This window comes from Ovis aries, chromosome 7 (genome assembly GCF_016772045.2).
Source record: "Ovis aries strain OAR_USU_Benz2616 breed Rambouillet chromosome 7, ARS-UI_Ramb_v3.0, whole genome shotgun sequence".
Taxonomy (NCBI): Eukaryota; Metazoa; Chordata; class Mammalia; order Artiodactyla; family Bovidae; genus Ovis; species Ovis aries.
In genome coordinates, this window is record NC_056060.1 from 72261267 (window position 1) to 72285123 (window position 23857).

The 23857-nt window shown below is 42.2% G+C and overlaps 1 protein-coding gene across 1 annotated transcript in view; it reads left to right on the top strand.

Annotated features, from left to right (window-relative positions):
• SYT16 (synaptotagmin 16) overlaps positions 1–23857 on the top strand; it is a 258656-nt gene that overhangs the window by 205219 nt on the left and 29580 nt on the right. The window contains exons 6-9 of the mRNA XM_042252588.2: positions 4824–5036; positions 10754–11010; positions 17414–17854; positions 21454–21643. Of these exons, the coding sequence (XP_042108522.2) occupies positions 4824–5036; positions 10754–11010; positions 17414–17854; positions 21454–21643 (1101 nt within the window). The remainder of the gene's footprint in view (positions 1–4823; positions 5037–10753; positions 11011–17413; positions 17855–21453; positions 21644–23857) is intronic.

Sequence of the window (23857 nt, forward strand, 5' to 3'; positions counted from 1 at the left end):
TATGCTATCTAGATTGGTCATAACTTTTCTTCCAAGGAGCAAGTGTCTTTTAATTTCATGGCTGCAGTCACCATCTGCAATGATTTTGGAGCCCCAAAATATAAAGTCTGACACTGTTTCCATTGTTTCCCCATCTGTTTCCCATGAAGTGATAGGATAGACGCCATGATCTTAGTTTTCTGAACGTTGAGTTTTAAGCCAACTTTTTCACTCTCCTCTTTCACTTTCATCAAGAAGCTCTTTAGTTTTTCTTCACTTTCTGCTGTGTGGTATCATCTTCATATCTGAGGTTATTGATATTTCTCCTGGCAATCTTGATTCCAGCTTGTGCTTCCTTCAGTCCAGCGTTTCTCATGATGTACTCTGCATAGAAGTTAAATAAGTAGGGTGACAAAATACAGCCTTGGCGTACTCCTTTCCCAATTTGGAACCAGTCAGTTGTTTCATGTCCAGTTCTAGCTGTTGCTTCTTGGCCTGCATACAGGTTTCTAAGGAGGCAGGCCATGTGGCCTGGTATAGTAATACTAATGGATACAAATGGGCTAGTAGTACACATGGAATGGAATCTCAGAGTTGAAAAAAGTGCCAGTGGATGTCTAATACAACCACTTCTCCAGCACATATATCCCCTGACTACCCCTGTGGTATATAGATGGTCCTATACTCTAAAGGTGGGGAAAGTTTAGTTTTGGTCCTGTTAGTCTGTGGATCTCTTCCATATGTGATGGTCCATCCCGTGCTAGAGAACTATGCCTAGCACACTGAGACGTGAGGAGACTGTGTATTGTAATGGTATTCTGTTGGGATGGTAATGAAATCTCTTCTAACACTTAGCTTTCAATGTCTTGCCATGGGTCTGGTCCCAGATACCTATAAAATTGAGCGAGCTGAATACAATATGCTCTTAAGTCAGTGGATCAGCTACTCCATAAAAGAGAGAAATGGATTGAATGTTGACACCTGTCAGGTAGAAAGTTTGGAGTCAGAAAATTTAGATCCAGAAAAGACCTGGAAAATGATCCATACATTAGAAATAATCCACAAATGAAGAAACAGGGTCAGAGAGATTAAGAGTCTCAGCCACACAGACTCAGCTAGCTAATATGAGCGAGCGCAAAGAATAAGAGTTCTTTCTACCACCTCTCTCTGATTCTCCAGCAGAGTGATTAGAAGTGTGGCCTCTAGAGACAGACTGCCGTGATTCAAATTTTGGTTCTACCCTCTCCTGGCAGTGTGATCTTCAGACAGTTGTAGACTTTACTCTGCCTCAATTTTCATATGGGAAAGATGGGAACAGTAATAGAGGTTTTGTGTGGATTAAATGAGATATGTGTAAGACACTTAGGACACTTCCTGGCATATGAAAGACATTCAATAAGTGTTATAATTGCTTCCAAAGAGCCTCAGGAAAATCAACTCTTAAGCCAGAGAGTAAATGTTTTGTCCAGGTGAGTGTTTTCAAGTATTTTCTCTCACTTAAAATATGGCCTTTAAATTTCTTCCTAGCCTCTAATTCTTTTTTTTTTTTTATTTTTTAAATTTTAAAATCTTTAATTCTTACATGCATTCCCAAACATGAACCCCCCTCCCACCTCCCCTCCCCATAACATCTTTCTGGGTCATCCCCATGCACCAGCCCCAAGCATGCTGCATCCTGAGTCAGACATAGACTGGCGATTCAATTCACATGATAGTATACATGTTAGAATGTCATTCTCCCAAATCATCCCACCCTCTCCCTCTCCCTCTGAGTCCAAAAGTCCGTTATACACATCTGTGTCTCTTTCCCTGTCTTGCATACAGGGTCGTCATTGCCATCTTCCTAAATTCCATATGTGTTAGTATACTGTATTGGTGTTTTTCTTTCTGGCTTACTTCACTCTGTATAATCGGCTCCAGTTTCATCCATCTCATCAGAACTGATTCAAATGAATTCTTTTTAACGGCTGAGTAATACTCCACTGTGTATATGTACCACAGCTTTCTTATCCATTCATCTGCTGATGGACATCTAGGTTGTTTCCATGTCCTGGCTATTATAAACAGTGCTGCGATGAACATTGGGGTACATGTGTCTCTTTCAATTCTGGTTTCCTCGGTGTGTATGCCCAGAAGTGGGATTGCTGGGTCATAAGGTAGTTCTATTTGCAATTTTTTAAGGAATCTCCACACTGTTCTCTAAGATCAGAAACTATAAAACTCCTAGAGGAGAACATAGGCAAAACACTCTCAGACATAAATCACAGCAGGATCCTCTATGATCCACCTCCCAGAATGCTGGAAATAAAAGCAAAAATAAACAAATGGGATCTAATTAAAATTAAAAGCTTCTGCACAACAAAGGAAAATATAAGCAAGGTGAAAAGACAGCCTTCTGAATGGGAGAAAATAATAGCAAATGAAGCAACTGACAAACAACTAATCTCAAAAATATACAAGCAACTTCTGCAGCTCAACTCCAGAAAAATAAACCACCCAATCAAAAAATGGGCCAAAGAACTAAATAGACATTTCTCCAAAGAAGACATACGGATGGCTAACAAACACATGAAAAGATGCTCAACATCACTCATTATTAGAGAAATGCAAATCAAAACCACAATGAGGTACCACTTCACACCAGTCAGAATGGCTGCGATCCAAAAATCTGCAAGCAATAAATGCTGGAGAGGGTGTGGAGAAAAGGGAACCCTCCTACACTGTTGGTGGGAATGCAAACTAGTACAGCCACTATAGCCTCTAATTCTTAACTGATCTTCAGGACCCACTGTCCTGTTAACAACCGTATCCTTCCCTGGAACCACTGTGAGTTTTGGATGAAAAGAGGAAATTTTTAAAAAATAATTCCTTATTATTTATAGTTCCAGTCCATATTCAGCAGATATTTACAGTGTCATCTGCCCTTGCCTGACACAGAGGTAGTGCCTGGAGGGACACAGGGGTAGTGCCTGGAGGGACACAGGGGTGGGTGGTCTTATATGCTTCTTATCCTCAGGGTGTGTACAAGTTAGATGGAATGGTTGGCAGTTAAATAGGTAATTTCTGCCACAAAGCTGGAGGGAGCACTGACAGGACAGGCTAGAGAGTGATTTTACAGCACATGGAAGGAGCCTTAAATCCCTAAAGTTGATTTAAGGGATCAAGGAAGAAATCTCTGGAAGAAATGATACCTCTGCTGAGACCTTAGTGGTGAGCTGGATTCTTGACTAGTTTAGACAGGGACTAGAGAAGAGTATTCCAGACACTGGGGATCATGTGTGAGTGTTGAGGGTGAGAGAAGGGCTCAGGCTTGAGAGAAAACACTGAGTATTCATCAATCCAGTCAACATTCAACAAGTGTTTAAGTACTTACTCCTTAGCATGCATTGTTTTACGTACTATAGAGACATCAGATAACAAAACAGGCGGTATTTTTATTTTCACGGAATTTATTGGGGAGAAGAAAGAAAAAATATCAAGTGCAGGGAACAGAACTCCTTCAGGTCAGTCACTCAGTCGTGTCTGACTCTTTGCGACCCCATGGACTGCAGCACGCCAGGCCTCCTTGTCCATCACTGACTCCCGGAGCCTACTCAAATTCATGTCCATTGTGTCGGTGATGCCATCCAACCATCTCATCCTCTGTCGTCCCCTTCTCTTCTAGCCTTCAATCTTTCCCAGCATCAGGGTCTTTTCAAATGAGTTGGTTCTTTGCATCAGGTGGCCAAAGTATTGGAGTTTCAGCTTCAGCATCAGTCCTTCCAATGAATATTCAAGATGTATTTCCTTTAGGATGGACTGATTGGATTTCCTTGCAGTCCAAGGGACTCTCAAGAGTCTTCTCCAACAGTACAGTTCAAAAGCATCAATTCTTCAGCACTCAGCTTTCTTTATAGTCCAACTCTCATATCCATACATGACTACTGGAAAAACCATAGCTTTACTGGGTGGACTTTTGCGGGTAAAGTAATGTCTCTGCTTTTTAATATGCTGTCTAGGTAAGCCCACAGAGCTCCTTAATGTAGAACAATCAGGGAAGTGTTTAGGATGAAGTCAATCTGAGACCACAAAGTTGAGAGGAGTCAACCAGGTAAACACCTGCGGAGGGAGGGTTTCTGGCAGAAGGAACAACATGGGCTAGGGCAGGAATGATCAGATACTGCTGGACAAACGAAGAGGACTGACCAGCGCGCTGGGGTGGGGAAAGTGGTACGAATGATTCAGAGTGTCTGGGTTGGGTTGTTGGTGATGGAGAAAGGCATTTCTAGTATAAACTAGTTATTCATTATTTTTTAAGACACATACAACATGGTGTCGCTTTTCAAATCTAGGAAGCTCTTGGAAGATCTCAGTAGCTAATATCTCTTTTCTGAAGTGAGTCTTCACTCTGTGTGTTAATAGCTGAGATGAGGCAAAGAGCATAGTTTTCATCACCAGCAGCTGATGTACACATAAGATCACCAGAAGTACACATAAGATACATGTGTGTCCAGATTGCCGGTCCTATTCCCAGTCGTGCACACATGGGAACGACCCAGCAGGCTGCCCAGCTCAAGAGGGCTCAGTATGTTGGTTACAGGGCACTGGCAGTGGGGTGGCATGGGGAAGGGGGTACCAGTGTTTTCTCTGGGCTCTAGCCCTGTAGTTCTAATTACCCTTCTGAGCTTTCTTTTCCTGTTTCATTCCTTTGGACTCAAAACTTGTGTTTCAAAAGTGCTTTAAATTCTTTCTACCCACCTTCAGTCTGCTTTGATCCAGATTAATTGACCACTGCTTCTCTGGAATACCTGTCTCTGTTTTCTTGCGGGCCCCATAGAAGACTCATGGCTCTCGTTTGCTTCCAGTTAACAGCTTCGGAGATGATGAAGAGCTGTCCACATCTTCTGACAGTGATGAGGAGGTGATCAAACAATTTGAGATTTCTGTGTCCCGGTCCCAGAGTTTCCGCTCGGGAGCATCTGAGAAAGGAAAGCAGACAGGATTGGAGCATAAACCAAAACCCAGTCACTGTCTCTCTACCCACAAAGAAGACAGCACAGAAGTGTCCACCTGCAAAGGTATTCTTTGCATCAAACCTTTCCTTTATCTAGACCAGGTATGTCTAATGGTAAGAATGATTTTGAGTCACTGCACTGGTATTTGTGAGTCCAGAGAGGAAAAAGAAGGGTGATGTCCAGAAGGTGGGACGGGGCAAAAGGGCTGCTTCAGATCTTCCAAGGAGCCTCATACAGAGAGAATGGATCAGCGGTACCAAAGTCTTGATCCTGAATTGTGGAACCCCCTTCCTTCCTCATAGTTAACTGCTTTGTACATTGTGACAGCTAATAACTAGAATGGTATTTTTCAAGGTTTATAAAATTTCATTCCATTCTGACAAGTACAAAAATGTTATATACATGTCTGCTGATGTTGCGCTTCTGTGCCTTTCCTCCCATTTGAAAATGTAGGATCCATTTTCCATATATCTATGTAACCCTAGATGATAGGTTGTATTATTAAAACAATAGGTATGTTTTACCTTCCAAATAAAAATAATGTGTTTTCATAATATTGAATAACCTTTTTTAAACAACATGTACCCTGCACACTCTCCCTCATGCCCTGTGGTTTCTGGAGCCCAACCTATATTAGAATCCTGGGTATGAGCAGATCTCTTGCCACCCTCCATCTTCATTTTAAGTGTACTTTTCACAAAGGGAGAGGGGGACACTCAGGGCCGGGTGAGCACAGCCTGTGACTGTGAGTGGGGCTTGTCAAGGGTCCTTCTCCCTGCCCACCAGGCACACAAAACAACCTAGGGAAAGAACAGTACGATATTTCTTAGTGCTTTCTCTAGCAAAGGTCAGGCATCTCTATCTCTCTGACTCCTTTATGCCCAGAACCCTGAATGGCGTAGGACGTTGAAACAGGGAACAGTCTGTGAAGTGTATCTGGTTAAAAAAAAAAAAAAAAAGCCAGAGAAAATGTCATACTGTCTACCACAGTGACCTGGTCTAAAATGACCCGGGTTCTCTAATCTTTTCCTTCTTTCCTCTGGTGCTGTGGTTCATCCAACCAACGGGCTCATAGTTGGTCTTCCTTGTTTTTCAGCACTTAGTAGTAGGAAGACAAAAAGGAGAGTGTAGAACTGAGAGACGATAACGGAACAAATTTCTGATTTGATGATATGGATGAAGTGGGCAAAAAAAGAACAAAGGAAGCAGAAAGGAAAATTAACAAATGAGCCCTATTTTTTAGCAGGAATATAATAATTTGCTGACCTAATGTAATTTTACTAATGCACATGGGCCACATAGCATTTTATTGCTCATCTTTTTAGCCCAGGTAAGCCAAGAGATAAACACTCAATGTAACCAAAGAATAGTAACAGTTGCAAGAGGCCCTCTGTAATCTCCTCACCCTCTCTCCTGTTTGCTTTTTCTCTGCTGTTACATCACAGCACTCCTGTCTCTCCACTGAGAGGGCAAATGTTAGCTAATGAAAGTTAATCGCAGTTGATCCCCTGTGAGTAGCTTGTTTAATTCTAAAGCTAATGGCCCCATTTCCCAGAGGCCTAAGTGTCTAGATTTTGATTTATACAAACACACTGTTCTGAGAGTTCTGACAAACACTGTAGCCCTCAACCTTCCTGGAATTAGCAGCAACTTTTGTCGTAACCGGTGTGATTCTGAGTTTTTTGACAGATAGTGATAGAAAGGCTACATTTTTCTCTACCGAAGGGTGGAATGAGTCTACTACACTGAATGAATTACCTGCACACTTTGAAGAAAATCAGCAGGAGTTTTCATAAGAATGATTAACTGCATGCTAAATTTTAGGTTATCAAATGCCATGGAAATGTTAATGTAATTTTTATTGCATGATTTTTTCTGTGCCATTTCTTTTTGTTCATTTTTAGATCATTGAATTTGTGTCAGCAGTAAAGAATAATGAAAAGATTAAGCATGCACCCCAGAGAGAATTTTTTTTAACGCCTATTCTCTATTTAGCTATTTTCCCTTCTACCTTAAACATGTTTTTCTAAGATCAAATTTGCATGCGTGCATGCTAAGTTGCTTCAGTTGTGTCTGACTCTTTGCAATCCTATGGACTATAGGCCTCCAGGCTCCTCAGTCCTTAGGATTCTCCAGGCAAGAATACTGGAATGGATTGCCATGCCCTCCTCCAGGGGATCTTTCCCACCCAGGAACAGAACCCCCATCTCTTATGTCTCCTGCATTGGCAGGTGGGTTCTTTACTACTAGTACCACCTGGGAAGCCCCAAGATCAAATTTAATTGTAGACAATTCTTTCACTTAAAGGGTGCATTCAGAACATAGAACCAGTGAAATTCAAGGTCCAAACCCACTTAAAACCTTCTTCATATTCCAGAACCTTCTTCATATTCCAGCTAAATTCTCTCTTGTTTCACGTATCTCATTTAGTGTTACTGTGAATTAGTTGTCACTGTATTCCTGATAATGTCAAAGAGGGCTTGGCCTAAGTGATCTGAATCAGGAGCTGTGCATGACGTCTCTATGCATGTAAGGTAGGCTACAGAATATTAGCCCACATATTGGACTTTTTGTTTGTCTCAAGCAAAACCTTATTTTTGTTTGTGAAATATTTAGTTCTTAAGATGTTTCATAGTAGCTAATCATTACCTTCCTGGTGTCATTTAAAACAAGTCAGTTATCTCCTCTGTGTGTGTGTGTGTGTGTGTGTGTGTGTGTGTGTGTGTGTGTGTGTGTATTTTAAGAGATTTTTTGCAAAGAATTGGCTTATGTGTTTGTGGGAGCTCTGAAATCCACTGTTCAGAAGGAGAGGCTGAAACTCAGGAAGGAATTGAAGCTTCAGTCTATAGATGAAACTGCTTCTCCTCCAGGAATGCCTCAGTTCTCCTCTTAAGGCCTTTCAAGGGACTGATTATGTAGGATAATCCCCTCTACTGAAAGTCAACTTTAATTATATCTACAAAATGCCTTCACAGCAACTCCTAAATTAGCGTTTGATTGAATAATTGAGGCCTATAGCCAAGCTGACACATAAAATTGACCATCACGAATGGTAGGCAAAAGTATGGGTAATGGAGGGAAGAGTCTTGTAGTAGAAAAGAAAGCATAAAAGGATAATAGGTTTATACTCCTTCAAAGCGGGATATGGACTAAAAAATCTCCTCTCATAAAATAAATATGGTTGATGTGACACAATTATGCTCTATAATTTCTAAGAAGCCAGGATACATTTCTTGACAACAGGCAATTACTTTTCTGTATGTGTTTAAGGTGACCTGACCCTCTTTAATTTAAAGCATGCGAAGATGCTTTATGTAACAGTGAATAACCCTTCCCCCTCCTTGCAACTTGACTTGTCCCCAAGATTTGCCTTTCTAATTCATTCCTTGCTTGTCTGTCAAGGAAAATGGTTTGTTACATTAATATAGTTCTTACGTTTTTCAGTTATGAATAGCTTTTTAAGGCTTTAATGTAGCTTTTGAAAATTCCCTTATTACTGATCTAAGTATTATCACTGTAGGAGTTGAAGTCATGAGACAATTTTATGGGGGTAATTTCTTGGCAGAGTTAGATTTTGTGCTGAGATCCTGCTGGGCGCTACACACATTGATGGATGACCCACTGTTTAATAGGACATTTTAGTGTTCGTGTATGTGAGGAATGGATGGGCTAATTAGAGCCTGAGAAGAAAATTCCGCTTTGTGTTATAGGGTTTTGCAAATGAAATAACCCTTGTTCTGTCATTTTCTGGGTCTGGGTGTGTGTGTGTGTGTGTGTGTGTGTGTGTGTGTGTGTGTGTGTGTGTGTTTGCCAAATAACTGAAAGTATGAATGTCAAGATTTTAGGTATCCTATGAGAGTGTTTCCAAGAGGCCTGAAGTGAATTATTAAGAAAAACAAGGCAGATGGAGAATTTTTCAATGGCTTGCCATGACTTGGCAAAACTCCAAATGAGGGGTTGGAATTTGTGCCCTGAAAACCAAGTCTTCCCAAAGATTTTTGTGTCTGGTCTGCAGAGGGTGATGCTGTGTTTTTAAGTTTATGTGTTTATTGTAGGTGGGTCAAATATTGTCTGCTAAACCACTGTCCACACTGCTCCATATTGCTACACATCTTACTGTTTCAAGTATTTGTTATCTGCATAGCCTTGAAAGCTACTTGAGATTTAATAAAACTCACTTTGAGTCTGAAGGAGTCAGAGAAGATTCAGGAGTTGTTGGGACTTTGGATGGACAGGAAGGAGAGAAGAGGAAGAAGGGCTTGAAGACTGCTGTGAACAAAAATATACAACTGTTGTTTTCATGGACAAGACTATGCAGTATATGGATGTTGCTTAGCAGCTTCAAGGACCTTATGTTCTAGCTCAGATTTTAAGACCAATGGTGGGAACAGCTGCTATTATACAGTGTGTAAATAAGAGCTGAGTTTGTCATCCTCACGAATCCTGTCTATATCTTTAATTTTCCATCATCCTGGGAGTGGGGGACACTGGAGAAGAGTAGAGGCCAAAGAGAAAAGACATCCTTGGCTACTTTCTGGATGTGGGAGGCAATTTAGGGTGAAGGCTATTGCTTAGGAAGAACAGTAAGACCCTGTCAGTTTTTCCTTATTATCTGAGGGTAACTTGGTTGTCAGGGAAGAGGAAGGGGATGAACAGGGTAAGGGAGTACTGGGAGAGAAGAGAATGACACTAAGGGCTGAGAAAGACTCTGAGTCTAAACGAGTCAGGGGAGATTTGGGAGTTGCCAGGTCTACGGATGGACAAGAAGGAAAGGAGAGGAGCGAGGGCTTGAAGACTGCTGTGGACAAAAATATACAGCTGCTGTTTTCATAGCCTATGAGACCATAGATGTCTACAGGTTTGGTGGTAGTACTGAATGGGCTTTGCTGGGTTGGATGAGGCCAGACAGATAAGCAAGGCTAATATTTATGGAAAGGCTGGTGGTTGCTAGGCAGATATTATTTCACATGTCCACAGTAAATTTCTGATGGCCTTTCCCAATGACTCAGTTGTTACGGAATCTGCTTGCAATGCAGGAGATTCAGGAGACTTGGGTTCGATCACTGGGTGGGAAGATCCCCTGGAGGACAAAATGGCAACCCATTCCAGTATTCTTGCCTGGAGAATTCTTGCCATGGACAGAGGGGACTGGTGGGCTATAGTCCATGGGGTTACAAAGAGTCAAACATGACTGAGTAAGCAAACACACATAGACAACGAAACAAAGGTTAAGACAGTTCAAATATTGTTCAAGTTCTTAATCAGAACTTGGATTTTAAACCCAGGTCCTCTGATTCCAGGGGCTTCCCAGGTGGCACTAGTGGCATTAGTGGTAAAGAATCTGCCTGCCAATGCAAGAGATACAAGAGATGTGGATTTGATCATTGGGCTCAGAAGATCCCCTGGAGGAGGAAATGACAACCCACTTCAGTATTCTTGGCTGGAAAATTCCATGGACAGAAGAGGCTAGTGGCTTATAGTTCATGGAGTTGTGAAGAGTTGGACTTATTTTATCCTTCTAACATAATGTACATCCTAAATATGCTCATATTATCATAAAGCATTCAGTCTTCTTGTATCCTATATAATGAACTAATGTATTTTGATTTTATTGGCCAAGTTTATCCACTATATAGATGAAAGTGTGTTTCAGCAGATGTTATTTAATGAGTTTTGTTTTAGCAAACTTGATTGGGGGTGGTTGTTATTGCCCATTTTCTCTAGATAAAAAGATGAAACATGATAGTACATTTGAAAGAATTTCCTTTTTGCAAATTTAGGTTTGGATGGAGCCAGCCAACTGACTTATTCTGAGAATCTGTCTTATGGTGAAGATGATCCCATCTCTGCCCATTCACAGTCCCCTTGTGAGCTGGGGGACACCAGGCACCATGGTGTATCTCCTGGAGAGACCAGCGTAGTCCACAGCCTCAGCCGGCAGTCCACAGAGGGCAGCCTGGAGATGGAGACAGCTTTTAATAACCGGGGATTCGAAGATTCCTATGCTACTGACAGCTCCTCTGTGTGGAGTCCAGAGGCAAGTTGTTTGTTTTTCCTTGCTTGAATATTGTCAGCTCCCTGGTTCATTGTTACCCTTCCCCTCCCTGTTCTTTTCCTCCCTTCCCCCCAAACTCCAAGAAGAAAATTTTTCCAAAAAGGAAGCATTGCTTTGAAAAACAAACACCTAAACAGCCTTTAATGGAAATATATTTTTTATTCAGATGACCAAGTCCCAGTTCCTATGTGTGCCACTAAAAACATCATATATAAGTAAAATCTATCAAAATGGAAAATAAAAAGAAGCATTGGTGGCAGATTGAACCCAGCAACAATCAGGCTTCATTTTTTATATAAAGGAGTTTTTAGTTCTTTAGGGAGGCTGGATTATTTCCTTCATAGTTTCAATTAAATGGAGTATATATATATATATTTTTTATACCAAATCTTAAGTTATGAATTTTTGAATATGATAATTATTTGGGAATGAAGTAAAAAATACAATGACCCTGCAAATGAAATTATACAAGGTGTTATGATGAAGATCGTATAGTATGAACCTTTTTATTAGGTCCAAATTGAGCTGAAGTTCTAAGAGATGGCATTAGTCTGTCATGTCTCTCTGTCCATTGGCTTTGCTTTTTGGTTAAATCTCTGATAAAACATACATTGCCTAATTTCTTTTCCAGTTGAAACTTACTTCCAAACATGCCTAAACATCCAGAAGTATGACTGGAGGATTGCTTAGATTCATGTTCATTGAGTCACTGATACTATCTAACCATCTCATCTCATCCTCTGCTGCCCTGTTCTTCTTTTGCCTTTGATCTTTGCCAGCATCAGAGTCTTTTCCATGAGTTGGCTCTCAGCATCAGGACCAAAGTATTGGAGCTTCAGCATCAGTCCTTCTATTTAATATATTCAGGGTTGATTTCCTTTAGGATTGACTGGTTTGATCTCCTTGCATGACTTTGCTGCTGCTGCTAAGTCGCTCCAGTCGTGCCTGACTCCGTGCGACCCCAGAGACAGCAGCCTACCAGGCTCCCCCATCCCTGGGATTCTCCAGGCAAGAACACTGGAGTGGGTTGCCATTTCCTTCTCCAATGCATGAAAGTGAAAAGTGAAAGTGAAGTCGCTCAGTCGTGTCCGACTCTTAGCGACCCCATGGACTGCAGCCTACCAGGCTCCTCCGTCCATGGGATTTTCCAGGCAAGAGTACTGGAGTGGGGTGCCATTGCCTTCTCCATGCATGACTTTAAGAGATATTAAATATTCTAACATTTAATATGTCTAATACCTACTTTGAAATTAATGTTGATGAAATAACTCATGTAGTTATATAAAATTTTGTGTGAATAGAGAGAGGAGAAGGGTAGATGGATTTTGTTAGCATCAATCTGCCTGAGAAAATAAACAGGGTGGATCTCTTATTAGAACCTGGACTGTCACACACACCAAATGCTCATCAAGGAGGAGAAAAAAAAATATCACAGAAAATTATGTTTCAAAGCCTGACTGCTAAGGTACTGGAGCACATAGAGAAAGCATGAGGAGATGACGCAGGGATACGTGTGCTCTGTGTAGAGTTATTGCTGAAGTCCAGGGATGGCAACTCAGATACGGGGTTTGTGGCTGGTTAAAAGAAAACCTTCATATAGAGACCCTCAAAGCTATCTATCTTATACATTTTGTTTTAAAAAAAAGTCTGCTTCCTACTGGTTTACTGCCAAGAATCAGATCAAATCCCACACACTAACATTCAACATTTAAAAATACGATTCTTTTTGGCTCTCTCACCACATAAACAAAACAGAACTATTTACCTGCCTATTGACAGTCTGTCCCCTTGATAACCGTACCACTGGGCTTGGAATTACTTTCTCCAGGCAACCTCCCGTTTGCCTGCCTCATGGAGCTTCAATAGAAGACTAGGTGTTGAAGGCACTAAATGTTCTCAGACTCCAAAAATACCCAGACATCTCTGTGTGCTCCATTCAACCTCCTATCTATTTTGAGACAAAAACTGTAATTTGGTGCTCCTACAGTAGAACCTCAGATGCAGTGTGGAGGCAGTTCCTGTAAATGTCTGCTTTGCAGGCTTAGCTCGCCTTTTAAGAATTGATTTATTTGCCTCTTAGCTGTATTAAGAAGCCTCTCTTCCCCTGTGTATCTGGCATCAGGAACACACGGTGGGGTTGTTTACTTTGGGCCACACAGATGACATCAACAGTATCTTGTTAAAACAGAAAAGCTTTCAGTTTGATAGAAACATCGTTAAATCTTCATGGGTTTTGCCAGGGTGGTGCAAGTGTTCCCATCTTAAAGGAAAACCCAGGATACGAGAGCCAAAGGAATCATTTATTTTGCCGCAGAAGGAAACCGGTCATGCAGTGTGCCTACCTGTTAGGCTGATGGCTTTGCAAGCATTGCTCTTCTCTGCTAGAAAAGGCCATTGACTTTTTCCTGCAGACCCAAGGCTTGGCAGGGATGATGATAGGAGGGTGGTTGGCGATTCTGAGCACACAGGGAGGCGGCTGTCCCACTTTTCATCTCTGCTTTCCACTGATTAACTGATTGGCCTTGAGAAGTTAATTAAAATCTGCCAAATGGGGATAAAAATGAAGAGATTTTTACCTTGCAGGAAGGTCAGATGGATTAGCTGTATTAACAGTACCCACCTGAGGAGTGCCTTTAGTTGCCTGGTGATAGGTAGAGTATGCTGAAATAATTAATTGCTATGAAAATATCAGCCTTCACAAATCTTGGTCTCAGATCAACCCAGGAAGGGACCACAAAGCCCAGTTTTTATGAGCCATAGCTTGGATTGTCCCCATCCAGAGTCTGACTGTTGCCTGGAGCTGTGTCTGATTCAAGATTCTCAGGACAGTTATTTCAGACCCTTCCCCAGGATCTCAGCACAAAGCTGCAGATGGAGTGAACGTTTATCTGAATGCAGAGCCTGGTAGATAAGTGGGGAAATGCTCATTAACTAGATATTTTTACCTTGGCATTGACATTGATGACAAAGCTAGGAACTGTTAGCTAATATCAAGAGCAGAAGCATAAAAGGATGTGAAATTCAAAGTAGTGTGTTTCCACCTCCCATCTCCTATCTTATTTCCTCTTCATCTCACACACTTACTATGCATGTAAGTAGTTAAGGTGACAGGTTTGTGGGGAGGAAGGTAGATACCATTGTTTCACATGAGATTTGGGACTTTGAGCATTAATACTGGCAAATCTTGGGTAGTTCTGGCTGGGCATATGATTTGGGTGGCAAAGAATGAGTTATTTAGGCATTCTAAGCCTTGGTTCCACTCTGCCCCAAAATGAGGATATTGAAAACCTATCTTATTAGGTTAATGAAAAGTTAATATGCATATCTAAAAAGATAATGCTTCTTAACTGGATTTCCCAAAAGTACAGCTTACTTTGTTAGGACATGCAGTCCCAGGAATCAAGAGTGAGGGGCAAGGGAAGTGATACAGGGAAGGGAGAGCCAGTATGAGAGTGTATAATCCAGTTGTCTGCCACTAAGTGTGACTCCTGACTTGATCTTGTGCAACTATACTATAAGAAGCTGTAGAAATTAGTCCTAGGACATCTGTCCAAGGGGAGAAAAATTTACTGCATGGGGGGCATGAACCCCTCACATACTCTGGACTTTATATTGATGGGTGACAAGAAGTATTGTGTAAATTTCCAAGCCTTGACATCAGCGGATAGGCCTTTGGTGAGAGTTGAGAGTTACCTTGTGTGGGAGGGAGGAAAGATTTTGTTGGCTTGTGCCAGACAGAAGCTCCTTAGAGCCCAGCCTGTAGGGGAAGAAGGAACAAGAGGCCAAGAAGGTCTGAAGTGCATAAGAATGGGCTTTGTGTCCATAAAGGGTTTAGTGTGCTACCTGGTGTAAGGAAGGGCTTTAGTGAGTGTTAACTGTTATTCCTTATGGTCCAGCAAGCAATGTAGAGATGATCAAGGGTAAGCTAAAATAGATGGGAGTTTTAACAGAAGACTGTGACTTGATTTTTGAGTTGGCATAACTCCTTGGAGACTTGCTTCTAATATTATATCTACACTAGTCAGTTGTATTCAAAAGTCGCTATAGCAACCACTTTTATCACTTGAAACTAAGTACCTCTGAATAGAAACAGTCACACATGAATGCATGCTCAGAGGAAAAAATGTAAGAAGCCTAAATTTTCCCTTAAACAAGGAGCCCAGGTTTTCTTGGTAGACTAATGTGAGTCTTAAAGAGAGGGCAATTATTAGACATCTACTAGGTGTCAAGTCCTTTAATTTTCACAGCAACCCTGTAAAGTAGGTATCATCTCCATTTTACTGTTGATTAAAACAGGAAGTGGGAAAGATTAAATAACTGCCCAGCATCCTAGAGGTAGTATGTGGTAGACTTGGGATTCCTAACAATATCTCATTCCAGAGAACCACGCACTTTCACCTGAATTCTGTGGGTGAGTTTTGTTGATGAACATGCATTTATGAGGTCTATTATTATATTTTTAAAAATAAAGAGTTCTTTGCTTTTCAAACTTTTTATTTTATATTGGAGTATAGCCAATTTAAAATGTAATAGTTTCAGGTATACAGCAAAGTGACCCAGCCACACATATACATGTATCTTTTCTCCCCCAAACCTCCCTCCCTTTCAGGCTGCTGTATAACATGAGCAGAGTTCCCTGTGCTATACAGTAGGACCCTGATTGTTACCCATTTTAAACAGCAGTGTGTACATATTGATCTAAAAATAAAAGAGTTCTTAGCACAGTTGATACTCTATTACATAAAGAAGAACTGATTCTTATTTATAGTGAGAATCAGACCAAAATTTAGTCATGAGCAAGAGGCATGCCTTCAGAGGAAAAAATCAAATTATGTTGACATTAGTAATAGTTTGTTCGAGGGTGGTTCATTAGAGCAAATGTGATTCAGCTCAGTTTTCTCAGTGAGGTCATTGGATCTGACTGGCTGAGGTGAACTTCTGTCTAAAAATGATATTTCATAACAAGGGGCCATGATTGTAAATAAGCATCAGTTCAATGATGAGAATAGATATCTTCGGAGGCTTGTCTGAGCCAAGCATTTTCCCACAGCTTCCCAGGTGATGCTAGTGGCAAAGACCTGCCTGCCAGTGTAGGAGACATAAGAGACATGGGTTAGAAAGATCCCCTGGAGGAGGACATGGCAACCCACTCCATTATTGCCTGAAAAACCCCATGGACAGAAGAGCCTGGCAGGCTACAGTCCAGAGGGTCATACAGAGTCAAACATGACTGAAGCGATTGGCACATTAAAACCTCACGACACTTTATCAAGCAGGCACCTTAATGCTCATTTTTCAGCTGAAGTACAGACAGCATGACCCTTTTGGCCAGGGCCAAAAATCTAGTCAATGTTGAATTTTAATTTCAACCCAGGTGTTCTGTCCCCAAGCCCAGTGTTGTATTTGCTAAGTGGCTGCAGAGGATGCCCTCCTAAACCCTTCCTACTCCAAGAGTGACTGGAGGCTAGCTGAGACTTCCCTGTGGCCTGAGAAATGCAGAATTTCAGACCTGGCTCCTGGTCCTACTGAATCAGAATTCCCAGATGATTCAAGTCCACTAGAATGTTTGAGAAGCTCTATCCTAAATTTTTTCTGCCATGTACATAGACAGTCTATTAAAGGCTCATGGCCTGCACTAGGATCCTTCTCTGCAGGGCCTCCTGGCTCAGAGAGCACAGGCCCAGGCAGAGTCATTTCTCCTGGGAACGTAAGGAAAAGTTAGCTTTTGGCAGTTGCATAATTAACTAATTTTAGACTTAGTATTTCCGTTGGTTTCAATGATAGCACTTTGCAAATTGTAAAAGCTTTGTTCATTCATTCCGAAAGCATTCAGATGTGTAGAGCGGACTTTTGGACTCTGAGGAAGAGGAAGAGGGTAGGATGATTTGGGAGAATGGCATTGAAACATGTATACTAGCATGTAAGAAACGAATCGCCAGTCTATGTTTGATGCAGGATACAGGATGCTTGGGGCTGGTGCACGGGGATGATCCAGAGAGATGATATGGGGTAGGAGGTGGGAGGGGGGTTCATGTTTGGGAACTCATGTACACCCGTGGTGGATTCATGTCAATGTATGGCAAAAACCAATACAGTATTGTAAAGTAAAATAGAGTAAAAATAAAAATTAAAGAAAAAAAAGGAAAAAAAAAAAAAAGGAAACAAAAGCATTCATATGCTTTGAAGGCTCACCATATGTCTGGTGCTGTACCCTCAAGGAACTCCCAGTCCGATGGAGAGACCAGGAAAGAGACCTTTCTAATGTGTGAGGTTATAAGCTACCAGTCCAAAAGTGTGAGGTTCTGAAGAAGCACAGAGGGGCACCATCTTTCCAAGATGCATGAGGCATTGTTCCATTCCTAATCTTTCCCTCTGTCTACAACAGGAACAGGACGGGACCAATTTTCAGGTGCCACCTGGGGTCCCGGAGCCCATCTCAAAATGTGGTGACCTGGATGTCATCTTTGAATACAGAGCTGCCAGCCAGAAGCTCACAGTGACCATTGTGAGAGCACAGGGCCTTCCGGATAAGGACCGAAGCGGCGTCAACTCCTGGCAAGTGCACGTTGTGCTGCTGCCCAGTAAGAAACAGAGGGGCAGGACCAGCATACAGAGAGGGTCCAACCCCATCTTCAAGGAGAAAGTCACCTTCGCCAAGCTGGAGCCCAGAGATGTGGCTGCCTGTGCAGTCCGCTTCCGCCTGTACGCTGCCCTCAAGATGACCCGGGAGAGAATGATGGGTGAGAGGCTCTTCTATCTCAGCCACCTGCACCAAGATGGGGAAATGAAAGTGACTCTTGTTCTGGAGCCAAGAAGTAATATCAGTGTGAGTATGTTAAATGGTGCTGCTAATGACGTGCTATGTTGGAGGATCTGGAATTGTCAGCCCTTAATATAGTATATTCAGCCTGTGAATTCAGACACCCTTAATTTAATTTCCATTTTGCCCTTCTCATCCTTGTGAGCCATGCTTTGCACTTCATGGTACAATGGGGTGTTTATTTTTGTGTGTTTGTGCCCATAGCCCCTGTATCCCTATGGATGATAGATGTATCCCTATCCATTTTGGATAATGGATGTATCCCTATCCGTTTTTGGTCATGACAGCAGCAGAGTAAAGGAGGACACAGGGAAACTGCGAGAGACTTCTTGGCCTTCTCGTTAGCTGATAAGTGGTTCTACCACCCATCCCCCTGCCCTGACCCCAGTGTACATATCAGAGATGTATGAGATACATCTCATGATGCATCTCAGAGATGGGGCTTTCAAAGTGAGGTTCTTAACACGTGCACCTGAGGAGGCTGTAGAGTAGTCCTGAACTCCAGCCACTTCTGAGACCTTCCATTTATATGACTGGGCTTTTTCCACATGCCCATCTGCTATGTCCCTGGGTTTCAAAATAAGACAGCACAGCCTTTATATCTACAAACAAGTAACTCTCTTCCTGTGGGTTTTATATATATATATATATATATACACACATATATACCCACCCCAGTATTCTTGCTTGGGAAATCCCAGGGACGGAGGATCCTGGTGTGAGGCTCTCCTTCTAAAAATCACATAAAAGATGAGGTAGTTACCTTGGGCTGTTGGGCCAATCAGTCATTCATTCCAGAATGTTCATGAGTACCTACTATATGTCAGGTGCCACATAGGCAGAGGAAGGAACGAAATAGGGAATGCCCTTGCAAGGTGAACAAAATAGGTGATGCCTTACAATCTGGTGGAGGAGGGCAACAATAGACAGCCGGAGTAGAGAGTGACAGGCTGCATTTTCTTCTGAAGCGTCAAAAAAATTATCTTTCAGGTGGTGGGATGACATAGAAAACAAGGAACCAAAGGAGCCAGCCTAGGTGCCATGTGGACAGGGTCTCCAGACAGAGGGGCTGGCATATGTAGACACCAGCAGGTGGGAAGGGGCTTGACTTGTCTGAGGAAGAAGAAAGGAGCCAGAGAGTTCAGACTGTGCTGATGGGGGATCTAGTCACTTACATTTTTAATAGATGTCTTAAAATTCATATCTTTAGACTCAAAATCCTGATTTTTGCCTCACAAAATCTATTTGGGGCTTCCCTGGTTGGTCAGTAGCAAAGAATCCGCCTGTCAATGCAGGCGATGTGGGTTTGAACTCTGGGTTGGGAAGATCCCCTGGAGGAGGAAATGGAAACCCACCCCAGTATTCTTGCTTGGGAAATCCCAGGGACAGAGGATCCTGGTGGGCTGCAGTCCATAGGGTAGCAAGAGTCAGACCAGACTTAGCGACTAAATAGCAACAATCTATTTTACCTGCAGTCTTCCCATCTTGGCTAAAGACAATCTCGTGCTTTGCATTCAGGTCAAAAATCTTAGAAGTCATTTGTAACTTCTCTCCATCTGAAATCCTACTGGCTTTTTATTAAAAATCCAACCAGAGCCTGACTCTCTGCTGGATTATTGAAATGGCCTCCTAGTCATCTCCCAGCTTCCACCTTTGACCCCTATAAACTACTTCCAGCTTGGGGACCAGAAGGAGCCTTTGAGACATAAACTAGATCATATCTTTATTGTTTTGGTTCAGTCACTAAGTCGTGCCTGACTCTCTGAGACCTCATGAACTGCAGCACATCAGGCTTCCCTCTCTTGTCTCTGTTCAAATCCTTCTTTTTTCCCCAAGCTCAGAGTAGAGTATGTCTTAAATCCTGAGGAACAGAAGTCATGGGAGTTCATAGGAGTCCTGCATCATAAAGCGTGAAGACAGGGATGCTCCCACCCCTGTAACTCTGTGTCGGATCCTGCGCTTTGTGCTGGGGGCACAGAGCTGAGTAGGGGAGATGAGCCTTGTGAAAGAACCTTGCAGTAAAAGTCCTCCCATTTACCTGTTATTTGTTGAGTGTGATTATCAGCTATGCAGTGGACAATGCACTGTGACAGACTGAGGGGTTTATAATATAAGGCTGAGGATTTGAGGGGAAAGGCAAGCTGTGCAGTGACAGGTCTCACAGTGGACACTTCTGCACAAGCCCAGGGGACGGGGTGGCCCTCACCGCAAACTAAGCAACTGTTTCCTTGTGGGATTATCATTATCCAGACAGCAGGGGCTATAAGGCATCTCTTAAAACCACCTTGCCCTGTAGTTTATAAATTGTGTGTGCTAAATTGCTTCAGAAGTGTCCGACTCTTTGCAACCCTTTGGACCGTAGCCCAACAGGCTCCTCTGTCGTGACAAGAATACTGGAGTGGGTTGTTATTTCCTTCTCCAAGTTTATAAATTATGTTCTATGAAAACCTCTGTGGGCTCTATAGGGATGCTGTGGCTTTGTAAACAGGGTAGTTTCCTAAGATGTTAAGAAATATTTGATTTCTTTCAATGCATTTATTTATCAAGGTTCCTGATGAGAAATTTTAGCAAATGATTTCAGATGTTGAGAAGAAAGATTTGAGCAGAGTCCAATGCATGTTTCCTTTTCTAAAATTTATTTTTAATTGGAGGATAGTTACTTTACAATGTCCTGTTGATTTCCACCATACATCAGCATGAATCCACCATAGGTATACATATGTTCCACCCCTCTAACTTGTCACAAAGTCTGATGCACATGTTTCTGATAGAGGAGGTGGTAGCTCTAGGAGGCTGGCTTGCCAGCCCCCAGAGCCTATTCCCACTGCTGCTTCTTGGGTGAGAGTCAGTGTCCTGAGCTCCTTTGTTCTTCTCTTCCCAGCATGTCTGGTGCACAGGGGCAGATGCTTTGGACAAGCAATGCACAAATATATGACAGAAAGTGTGGGCTCTGCTGGTGCCTAAGGTTTCTAAGACACACAGTCCTTGTGTCGACTTCCTTACTAAGCACTTGTAAAAGTGCTCATGTTAAATAGAATTCGTTTCCTTAGAAAGAAAAAAAAATATAGCATCTACTGTATTCCTGACAACCTTAAGAAGCAGAACTGTGGGCCAAATGTTACATGGGGTGGTAGGCAGCCAGTGGTCATTTCTTTTCCAGTGAAGGCAAAATGCCTCCTATATTGCTGCATTCTTCAGGAAGCTGCAGAAAACAGAAGCTGAACTCATGCCTGGGGTGGATGTGAAACATTTAAGCACAAATTGCACAGGAGGGAATTTGGGTCTATAGTAAATGTCTTCTTAGCTCTCCATGTATCTTTCTGGGTTTGATTTACACTAGTAATAACATCTTTGTCCATTTTGTCTTTAGAGAGGAAAAGGTGAATGGAGACAGTGCTTGAAACAAATATGTCAGCTAATAACGCAGGGGATCCCATCCAGGACTGCACTCCCCGGGCCCTATTATCATTCACACGGAGTGCGCCCTTAGTAATCTTTGGCAGCAGTGGAGATTGGGGCCACAATTTCGCCAAACATATCGGCTTTCTGTATGGGAGAGGCGCGCAGCCGGGGCCAATGGATCCTTTGTTGTTCTTCCCCTCCAGAGTGGAGAGTCTCCTCTCAGCCCATCTGCAGTGTCTCACAGTGATAGTGCTTCATCCACGCAGTCGCTGTCGCATGGAGGGGCGCCAGAACTGTTGGTGGGGCTGTCATACAATGCCACAACGGGGCGATTATCCGTGGAGATGATCAAAGGCAGCCATTTCCGAAACCTCGCTGTGAACAGAGCACCTGGTAAGTTCATGCCTATACCCCCAGCTCTGGTCCTCCCAAAGGCAGGCAAAAGGTTGTGTCTGCTTCCATCTCAATTCTGTAACTTGTAGAATAAAAATGATCTTGGTGTGATTTAGACAATTTTTTACCAAATGATACCTCTGGATTTTTCAAATACTTTTCTATTTAGTTAGATTGAAGGCTTCTCTGATACCTGGATGAATCTTGATACAAAACAGGCTGGCCTCTGTGAGTGTATTCAAGGGAAAAGAATGATGTCTTTTCAGCAGTAGAACATGTATGAACAATTAAAATCTGCTAATAGGTCCAGGCTCTCAAATACTTTAAAGAGACAGAGTTCAATCTTTGGAGCCAGGAAGACTTGGGATCTAACTCCAGCTCTGCTCATTTACCTGGTAGTTTTGCTCTGATCCTATACATTTTACCTCTTTCTGAACCTCAGCAAACTCACCTGGAACAAAGGAATAGTAAGAGTACCTTCCTCATGTGTTGTTTTGGGGCTTAAATAAAATGATTTACGTAGAACTTTTAGCATAGTGCCTGACACATGACATTCAAGAAATGTGACTGGTTATGTTTTTGATGGCAGAGGAGGTGGAGTAAGAAGACATGGGCAACCCAGGCCTGACTCACCAGGGAACCTTCTGAGATTACCCCTGGAAAGAGCAACTCAAAACATATCCCGTAGTGGCTGTCCAGGGCTCAGGAAGCCAGAATAAAAGTGTTGCTGCTGCCAACTGCCCGAACTGCTTCTCAGTACCCAAGAAACTAGAGGTTGAACCTTGGAATAATGCTGCTAAAAAATCAGCTCACATTTAATGATCTTGCCTGTTAGCAGAAACAGCTTAAGAGAGGGAGGGAAGATGGTTTCTGCCTCTCTTCTGTCTGCTGGATCTCATGCAAGCACATCTAATTGGAGGAATCTAATTTATATCTAGAATTCTAGCTGCAAGAGAGTCTGGGAAATGCTGAGTCTGGGAAATGTTGAAATTCCAGCCTTTTGAGTCCAAGAAGGTAAAATAGATGGGGGTAGGGTAGAGTGTGAGTGAGCCTGTTCTCCACAGACTGCCAAATCTTTTCTGAAATAAGTACCAGGTCGGTAACAACATGATAGGTTGCAAGAGCCAATGGACTCTGGCCTCACCTGTCAGCACCAGGTGAAGAGCCAGCCACGCTGGTGGAAAAAGATCAGCTCCTACAATCAAATCTGGACTCTCACTCCTTTTAGTCTCTAACTGTGCCACCACCCACAATGTCTCCGGTCCATAATATCTTGTTGGTCAGTCTGTGTTAAAGCCATTAGAGCAAATTAATAAGGAAAGCGCAACAGTTTGGATAACAGAAGAGACCAGGGGCATGAACCATATTCTGTATCAAGGCTCAGAACCACGTAAGAGCTATTTAAAATCCATAGTACATATTGATTATTAATTGCATGGATAGACTCTCCTTTCTAGATATAGCTTTTAGAAAATAGCTGTGGATTTACTAGAGATCTGGATTTACTGCTTTCCCTGTAGAACTTTTGCTGGTCTCTTTTCCTGTTTTCTGAGATTTGGTGAGATCTGAACAATTTGAGGGGAAGAAGATGGTGCAACTGCTGAGAATGATGGGGGAGATGGACCACACAATCATGGCCTATTCCAATGCATGTTGGGAGGCTTTAATTTGCGTGCTGACAGGTTCCAGGCAATACAGGGGAGAAGGACAGTATGGTGGCTAAGAAAGTATCAATGGGAGGATGCTAAACTAAGGTTTTTGCCACTTGCTAGCTGTGAGTTAATTTTTTTGACTGTTTTCTTATTTGTAAAATGGGATCATAATAATATATACTTTTCAGGTAGGGGTATTACATGTGAAACTGTGCTTTGAAAATGGTGCTAAGGTATCTTTCCACATTTCTTTACAAAGGAAAATATGCCAAAAAGGAAACTATTATAACAAATATTTAAAACTGAGTAGGAAAACAAGTCAAGTCCTCATTTTGAAATTGATTTCCTTCCAGAAGTTTAAGTCAGATTGGCATTTACTACATGGTTTTACATAGAATAGTGAGTATAACTGAAAATGTAACTGACATGCTGTATCTTTGCGACCAAAGTAATAGAAGACAATGTTGCTGTGATGCTATTAATTAAAACAGAAACCCAATAGTGAAGACAAAAGTGTTTTGTTTACATGGAATGCTGGTACTTAAGGAAAAGCCAGTTTAAT